At 40.5% G+C, this 8,952-nt stretch overlaps 1 protein-coding gene across 1 annotated transcript; it reads right to left on the bottom strand.

Moving 5' to 3' along the window:
- Positions 1-251: 251 nt before the first annotated feature.
- cldn10a (claudin 10a) lies at positions 252-6,485 on the bottom strand. The gene is made up of 5 exons (XM_033616355.2): positions 5,974-6,485; positions 3,681-3,842; positions 3,420-3,501; positions 3,212-3,316; positions 252-967 (listed from the first exon to the last, which is right to left on the bottom strand). The coding sequence occupies exons 1-5, from the start codon at positions 6,191-6,193 to the stop codon at positions 841-843; spliced, it is 696 nt and encodes a 231-aa protein (XP_033472246.2). The 5' UTR covers positions 6,194-6,485; the 3' UTR covers positions 252-840.
- Positions 6,486-8,952: the final 2,467 nt, after the last annotated feature.

Below are 8,952 nucleotides of genomic sequence, written 5' to 3'. Positions count from 1 at the left end.
TTTTGCGTAACATAGCCTGGGGTTCCTATTGATAATAATTCCTAGGTGGAGATGGATGGCTGATATTAGGGGAAGTCTCCGGTCGGGCCTCCAGCTCTGTATAGTCATCTCTGGGGTCAGATGTGACCCAGTGACCCTCGGAGGGGAGATCAGTCCAGGCCAAGAAAAGGAGAGAGGCCCTCATGACATTCATCTCTCTGCTTCAGAAATATTAACTGATGCAGCTTTCAAATGAAGGAGCAACATCATGGGAGATTTTAAATCTACTTGTTTATTTTTTTGTTACTTTTAGTCACCTGAAAATAGCATTTAACCACAGTTACAGACTTTTGTTGCTTCCAAAACAGCTGGCTTATGGATCTAGTGGTCTATGAAAACAGAACTGCTTAGAATGAAAAAAAAAACGCAACAAATCTGTTTCCTTTAGATATTGCTGTCTGATTGGCCTTTGACTCAACAACTATAAAACAGAGATTTAATATGTCTCCAGTCTGTGTGAGACAGGCAGGAAAGGCCGGCTTGTTGAAGGTGACCGGAGAGTCTGACCAGTGTTTTGTGCCAAATCAAATTTCCTGCCCTAAAAGAAAAACAAGCTTATCTTTTACTTTTCATTGACAGAAGCGCCACCCAAGACGTAGCCATTTTTAAAGATGAATCCGGCCACTTAAACTCAGTGTATTATGTAAACTGACACAACTTACACTTTCCAGCCATCATTTTTTAATGCAGCTGGGCTACAAAGTTCATAACAGTGAAAGGTGTCCTCTGCTTTTACTGGTGACTGCAAACTGTTAAAGGTTTCCCCAATCAGCTCATGAAACAACAAGATAGAGTCCAATGTCACACATAGGCGTTTCTTCCAAACTGCCTCTGCGGCTCTCCTGGTTCCTTCTGGAGGCTGACGATCTTGCTGTGCTTGTTGCGTGCTGTAGCAAGTGATGCAGCTGCGGAGTAGGAGTATTCAGCTCTGCAGAGAGACAAGAATAAGAAGTGAAAACAAAAACATACTGTATGTTAAGGGAAGCACCCATTGGCATATGACCTTAGTAGAATACACAATAAATGAGACACAATTTGAAAGTAGCAATGCCATGCTAAAATTGTTCTCTTTAGAAAGTAAAAACTGCTAAACAGTCATTTTTAATTGCATTTTTATCTCCCTTCTTTCTATTTGTCTTAGCTTTTTGCTGAATCCACAGTTTAACACGACTGCAGTCTACAGCCATGCTAGCAGCTGTGTAAAGCTGTACTTAGGCATAGCTAAATGCTAACATCTGCATGCTAACATGCTGATGTTGACCATGTTTACTGTCATAGTTTAGCGTGTTAGCATGCAGACAACTTGCTGATGTTGACCATGTTTACTGTCATAGTTTAGTGTGTTAGCATGCTAACTTTTGCTAATTAGCATGAAACAACACAGGTGTAGATCTGGGTCACATGACTTCAACTTGAGTCAGACTGGAGTCACAAATTTGATCACTTAAAGCATGACTTGACAATTCAAAAAGACTTGCACCTCAACTTTGACTATAGTCTCGCTCACCAGACGTTTCTCAAGAAAAGAAAGGTCTGGCTGGGCCGACTCTCACTTTAAGATTGGAGAAAAAAACGCCCCGGCTGCTTGTATTTCTTTCAACCAATCACAGTTGTTCTGGGTGGTGCCACAGCAACGGTGCGCTTGCAAAAATATTGCCGGGGGGAAACAGGTTTTGGTGTAACACGCCCACAAAAATATCACCTACAGGACGTGAACCATGGCAGAAAAATGGCTACATCCCCGCAAGATCAAATACCGCAAAAGTTAGTAAAGGACGTGTTGAAAACTGCTACACAACCGGAGGTGGTAGGGCGGGACTTGAGTGGGTGGCTTGTTCCGCCCAATGGCTGATCTATGCAGCGAACTTCCGCCCACTCAGACTACTTTGACTATGACACTAATGACTCTTAACTTCACATCAATTCATTGCCTTTTATTTGCTGAATCAACTATCAAGAACACGATTTAGTCTCAGCCAGTCAACACTAAAGACCCCAGATTATCCATTTTGTTTGATACAATCCGAAAGTGTCCAATCAAGTTGCAAGAGAGAACCAGGAAGGTATAACGCTATGTTGCTAAGGGGCAGTTGGAAAAAATCATACCGTGATCGTTTTGTTTGCATACAAAAACTACACAGTGGTCAACAATACAAATTGCAAATTCTTATAACAATATAAGAAATTACAATTATTAATTTCAAAAAGCATTCATGGTAATTTGATTGATTAATTGATTTGTAAATTTAATATATTGTTGTTCTGTTGTTAGAATGGCATTACATTGAGTGAAGAAAGCGTTATGACTTATTCAGGACTTGAGACTTAAAGTTTAGGACTTCAGACTTGTCAGTCTCTCTTTGGGACTTAAGTTCAAAGACTTGAGACCTACTTGTGACCTCCCAAACAATGACTTGTTCCCATCTCTGCTAAACAATAAATGGGCTCCATCTGAGGCTGAAAGTCATTAGTTTTGGGGGTATTCAGTCATAATGGACAGTTTTTTAAATGATCTGATGACAACGCTAAAAGAAAAGGGATCATCAAAGTTATTAGTACATCCCGTGAGCACCGTGAATGTTTCTGAAAAAATCATAGCGGTCCATCCAGTGGTGGTTGAGTCTGGCTGCTAGTGTGGCTAAGAATACTTGCATGGATATCCATTTTAAAACACTTCAGTAGAACAAAGAATTGAGGAGACGTGACTTAAAGTGTGACATCCACAACAAAGTGACCACCCACCAAATATCTGTAAACCTCATGTACTGGCCTGAGACCAAATCCTGCTAAATATTTCTAAGGGAAAGTTATCACTATTTTCCAGATGCAACATTTCCCTATAGGTTCCCTCAGTCAAGGTGACTTTGACTTGGGAAAGGTTCTTATTGCTGGACTGCAACAAAGGAAACATTCAGCTGTCAACAGCCACATTACTAATCAAAATGATGATCATGTAACCTGCCCTGTAGGTTCAGCAATTATGAGACAAGATGTTGAGAGAGATTACTGGATGTTTGTTACTGTAACCATCTCTCCATTTCAGTTAAAGTCATTATTTAAATTGCTTGATTGAGTTAGGAACTCAGTGCAGTTTAGAATCTGTCCAAATCAGATTTCCACTAAGGGATCACATTGCTAGCATCCAGCATGTTGGAAAAATGGAGCAACATGCCTGAGACTGAAGCCTTCAGACAAGGAGAGACAGAAGACAAGTCCTCCGAGGATACACAGCACCGATCCAGCCCAGCCGATGAAGAGAGCTGCTCCTAGCTCAAACCTGAAGGGTTAAAGTGGAGAAATTTACGACTGGACTTCCTTTCATCTGAATATGGTTTTGATCCGCTGTCAAACGAGCCTTTCTTTTAATCCTGAATACTTACTTTTGGGCAACAAAGAGGGGGTCAAAGAAGTCAGTTGTGATCCTGTGAGCATATATGGAACATGCAGTCATGCAGCAGAGGCCTGCAGAAAGAAATAAGAGGATTTCTACTTCCTACTGAAATCAAAGCAGAAAGAACTTATAACGTAATTCAGTTAAATGCTCATTTATTCCAAAGTTGAACAGCCTCCTAAAATGCAGTTCAAATCATGCATTCTCTGTAAATCCAGACACAAAGGATGGTAAACGGCATGGGTTGTACCGCTGAGGATGAAGTGGAAGCCTGAGAGGACAGTCAGACGAGCCTTGGTGGTCTCCGAGCCTCCTATTTTCGTGCACTTCATTCCTACCAAGGCCAAGATGGCACCAAAGAACCCCAGACAAACGGAGGCGATCATCAGACCCCGACACACCTGGATATAGGCTTCATGAGAGACACAGAACAGGGATGCATGCTTTAAACCAGTGGTTCCCAACCTATATGTCTTGTGAAAAAAAAGTTATTTCTCAAACTAAGAATTTCACATATTTTAACAAATTTTCTTCTGTCTGAAACACTCCACTTTAGTGCCTGTCTCTTTAGGCCCCACTTCCATAAAAGCCCGTCTGCTCTAATGAGTCATTGCTTCTGGGTCTTCCACATCTGCACTCTCGGCCGCTGACTCACTATCATTGCAAAACCTTCACACTTGGACATGTTCCAGCTGAAATTTGACATGAAACTGGGGCGAAATAAACAACATCGGCAACCAAGATTCCATGTTTCCCTGACATTAACATATAGCTTCAGTTAGCAGTGTAGGCTCCATAATATTAACGCTTTAAGTAGCTTCATTGAAGCAGATGACCATATTAAGAAATAATGCCGACGCCAGCTTGTTGGAAATGGTGAAAACAGAATATTCAGAACAGTCTTTAACTAGCAGGGATTACTTTTACACAACCAAATTCAGTATGAACATCCGACATTGTAACATGACAGAAAATAAGGAAAAGTAACAGGTCGTTTTTAAAGAAATAGTTCGACATTTTACACACTTTTTAACATACCCACTTTGTAGCAGTTAGATAAGTACATAAATAGCACTCTTATGTCTGTATGCTAAATGTAAAGCTACATCCGGCAGTTGGTTAGCTTAGCTTAGTTTAGCTTGGAAATGGAGAAAAGGCTAGCCTGGCTCTTTCCAAAGGCAACAAACCATAGCTCACCAATAACAACATTATATCTTGTTTTAATTTATACCAGAAGTTTGAACACCACAAGCTCAGCTAAGCCAACAGTCTTCTTGCTGTAGCTTCATATTTAGCATACACAGTGGTATTGATCTTCTCAACTCAACGCAAGAAAGTAACAAAACTTATTCTTAATAATGTCAACGTTTTCTTACAGAAGCCTTAAGAGGTGAAATAATTTGTGGCTATTTACAATATTTTTATATTAACCAAGGATCATGTGACTGCTTATATGTAAAGTTGTCGTTTGTAGTGACAAACCCACAGAGAATTATCACCTATTACCACTGGACTTATTTATCAGGTGAACACAAACACGACTCCAAATTAATGCTAATGTCGCTTGATGTGTAAATTGGCAACTGTTTTGCAAACATGTCAGCCATATCAACTTAAAAATGTATATTATTATTATTATTTATATTATTAATATTATTGATATTATTATTATTATTGTTATTATTATATAGCACTTTTCTGGATACTCAAAGATGCTTTACAGAGAAACAACCAAAAAAAAACCCACCTAGAAAACAAACAAAACAAAATATATATAGTGTGTTCACAGCTTGTTTCTGCTGCCCCCAAGTTTCCAAAAAGTTATTACAGGTTTAAAGTGTGAGTGATTTCCCTGATTTTATTATAGCAGATGTGAAAATCTTTTTTCACAAGAAAAAAGCTTTGAAATTTACCATTTTTTTTAACCATTCAGTGACCCCTCAGTTTCATCTTGGCACCTTTTGGGAACTGCTGCTTTAAACCAAAGGCTTGGAGGAAGAGGACAGGAGTTTAAAGCATAGCGCCTATATGAATTAGAATTTATTTTATCAACTGCAGGTACAGACTAATAAGAAGTGGTGTCTTTGAAACTGTACAAATGTTTCAAATTGCCTCAAGACAAGCCTTAGAGTTAGTGCGTGCCAAAGCAAACGTTTCCTTATTGTTACTGGCAACTAATGGGAAGTGACAAGTGACCTCTATGACAGTATGACTTTCTCAGATTGCTTCATTCGGACACATTAGCAGGCTGTATCAGTCCAGCTCAGCTCGTTCACTTACGTATGCCTTTAGTGGCCTTTAACTTTAAATGTTGTTCGTGGCCTGAAGCCGGAGTCAGAGAAGGAAATATCAAGTTCCAAATGCATTTGTTTACAATGGTGGTCATTCATCCAAAAACAACAGGTGTTTTGGGCGTCAGTGCTTCGGTTGGATGGATAACTACAGATGCACAGTTCCTCAGAAACACACACAAAGTACGATTTATCTCAGCTGCCTGACCTCAGAAAGACAACATCAACAACCACGGTCATCTCACAACTCACCATCCAGAGCCAGCATCGAGGGAAAGTCCTTGCAGTTGGACACACCGGTGGAATCAGTCACACACGTTTTCCATAGGTTGGACCAAAAGGTCGCTGTGGTGATGACTGTCCCGTCTACAGAGGACACCTTCCAGTAGTCTGTAGGCAGAGTGGACGACACCAGGATCCACCCTGAGATGGTCAGAATAAATGCAACGATCTCTGTTGCCATGTTACCCATTCTCCCTGTGGCTTGGAGGTCCGGACTGGGACAGGACAGAGATCTTTCCCTCAGGAGTGACACAGAGAGGAGGTGGGAGGGTCGGTCCTGGACAGGTGCGTCAGCATTGGCTGTTCTGCAGAATTTTGCTTCTCCTCCACCTGCTCCACCTTAGAACCAGTACTTTAAAGTGCATGTCATTCACTGACACACAATCAGCTGCTGTATATTGTGTTGGTGTGTGGTGGTGGCAGGATGGGGGGTGCACACGCTAGTCATCACTCCACACAGTGTGCATAGGGTCTGCAAGGGGATCTGCAGGAGGAGGAAGTCTTTAATTGAAAGGATCTGAAATGTCTTTGACAGAGGAGGAACACAAGATGAGGAACAGAGATAGGAGAGATTTGACTGAATGAATGAATTGTGTTTTTCTTATGCTTTTTTCATTGCAGTTCAGTTTGGATTCTTATCGCAATGCTGCATGAGCACTTAGCAGTCGAGTACTTCACGTCATTATTATATCAGCAGCGCTAAATAAAGGCAGTGCAACTGGTTAGAATATTATTCCTTACTGGTTTTACAGCATTATAGCTTCATTAGGTGGCAGAAAGGAGAGAATACTTTAAGCTACCTGAGAGGACATTTCCTGCTCCTAGTTATACTAACTGTGTTCCACTACCCACACTACCATGTATGCCACAAAAAGATTTAGTATGTCCCCATTTTGGCTATTCTTACCCACAAGCCTCTGCGCAACAGGAAGTACATCACAATGACTGGACTGCAAACAGATGACAGCTTGACAGCTGATTGATAGGTGTCAGAAGCTGCAATGATGGATTACAGTGCATTTAAGTGACTGACAACTGGTCAAAGAGTAATAATAGGGTTAGAAATGGTTGAAGTGAAGGAAAAAATCATAAAAATTACCACCAACACAAGGACATAACTACGACAATAACAATGACAGAGAAATGCATGTGTAATTTCTTTGTTGTAAATATGTTAGAATCCACAATGAATGCAGTTATAACTTAGAAGTTCAAACTATATGCATTGCAAAGTAGCAACAGTAGAGCTCTCTGGGTCACTCTCTAGCGAGCAAATGCTGTTTTGTTTTGTCTCCAAGGTAAGACATATATGAGCAAGAGAGTCGAAGTTCAGGGTGTAATATTATGAGACAGTAGTATATCTTGATTGTGTGCGTACTGCATTCAGCAGTATGTACTTCACGAGGGCTGCTGCAATACTTACTTAAAGTAAAAAGTCGTCGGGTCATTAGGTAATTTTTTGGGGTCATTTTGTGCTTTTGTGTCTCTTCTTGGTTGGTTTGTGCCTTTTTAAGGTTGTTTTACCAATTTTTAAGTTATTTTGTATCTCTTGGCAGTTCCTTTGTGGTCTCTTTGTGTCCCTTGCTGGTCAGTACGTGGCAGTTTGATTGACATTTTGCAGGTGAAGGCTGGTGGGAGGGTTACACACACTGGGCCCCTGGGCCTGTGCCCGTCAGGCCTATTCACTAATCCAGTAGACAGGAAATAGTTCCTACATGAAACTGCTCACAACAAGGTCTGTGGATTATCTTGAGTAATCAGGTCATGATTTCTGGAAAGAGACATTGCTGTATGTTTGATTTTGAGGTGAACTGTTCCTTTAAGAGCACACCAAGTGATTAAGTTGAAATTTTATTGCAGTAGGCTGACATGATTTTATTTATTACATAATTGTCATTAACAGTAAGAGGAGCATAAACAAATCAGAGAAGCCTAAGTCAAAAAATACCCCCACAGGCTGGATTACTGTCTGATAAGACACTCAGGTGGCTTCCTGCTGTCCTGTCTCAGCTGCCGAGCAAACAGCTAGTTTCAAACTGGGATGCAAACAGTGACAGGAATGTGAGTCAGAGGAAACACAATCTTTTCCTTCAGTAAAGATTGAGGGAACTCATAAAGTAATTGAAAGGCAGTCATAAATTTACAGATAAAAAATATAACATGTTGAAGTGTGAGAGCATGATTAATCCTCTGAGCAGAACGAGGCAGTGAGCCTGGAGATAAAAGACTATATACATATGATGTGACACTCAGGTGGCTTCCTGCTGTCCTGTGTCAGCTCACTAAGGGTTGCCAAGCAAATAGCTAGCTTTTTAGTTTTAATCAGTGGCTACAGGGTCTGTGCTCAGCCATTAGTTTTAGTTGTATTCATCATTTTGATGTTTTTTGGAATAGGAGGGACTTGTGTAAAAGAGATCATCTTCACCTCAACAAAGTGGGCACACGTTTGCTCACTGCAAATTCTGTCTTTTATTTCTTTTTATTTTGTCAAATGACCTTGATCTCTTCATGATCACAAATTTTTGTCTGTTACAAGATGATCCCTTCCCCCTACTTGAAGCCTCAGAATATGTTTACACTTTTATTAGTGAGTTTGCTGAGCTGGTTTCTGAAATGCTACCTCGTTTTGATCAGCTGCTCATTGTTGGTGATTTCAATGCATGTCTGCTGCCCCTCTGACCAAGTGGGCCGGGAGTTTGTTAGTCTGTTAGAGTCTTTTAACTTAGCATGTGGTTGGTCTGGTCCTACTCACTCAAAAGGTCATACTCTTGACCTTGTGTTATCTTAATTCTGGAGTACCCAGATATCAAATGTGAAGATCCTTTTTTCTCTGACCACCAGTGTCATATGTTTAATATTGTGCTTCCTAATGTTGTTTGTCGCCCTGTTCCTAAAAGGAGAGCTAGAATCTATGCCCTGGATTAATGACAGTATTTGTGATCTTAAGCG

The sequence above is a fragment of the Epinephelus lanceolatus genome, chromosome 24, assembly GCF_041903045.1.
Source record: "Epinephelus lanceolatus isolate andai-2023 chromosome 24, ASM4190304v1, whole genome shotgun sequence".
In the NCBI taxonomy this organism is placed as follows: domain Eukaryota; kingdom Metazoa; phylum Chordata; class Actinopteri; order Perciformes; family Serranidae; genus Epinephelus; species Epinephelus lanceolatus.
The sequence above is the reverse complement of the archived record's forward strand: the minus strand, read 5'-3'. Positions and strand labels throughout refer to the sequence as shown.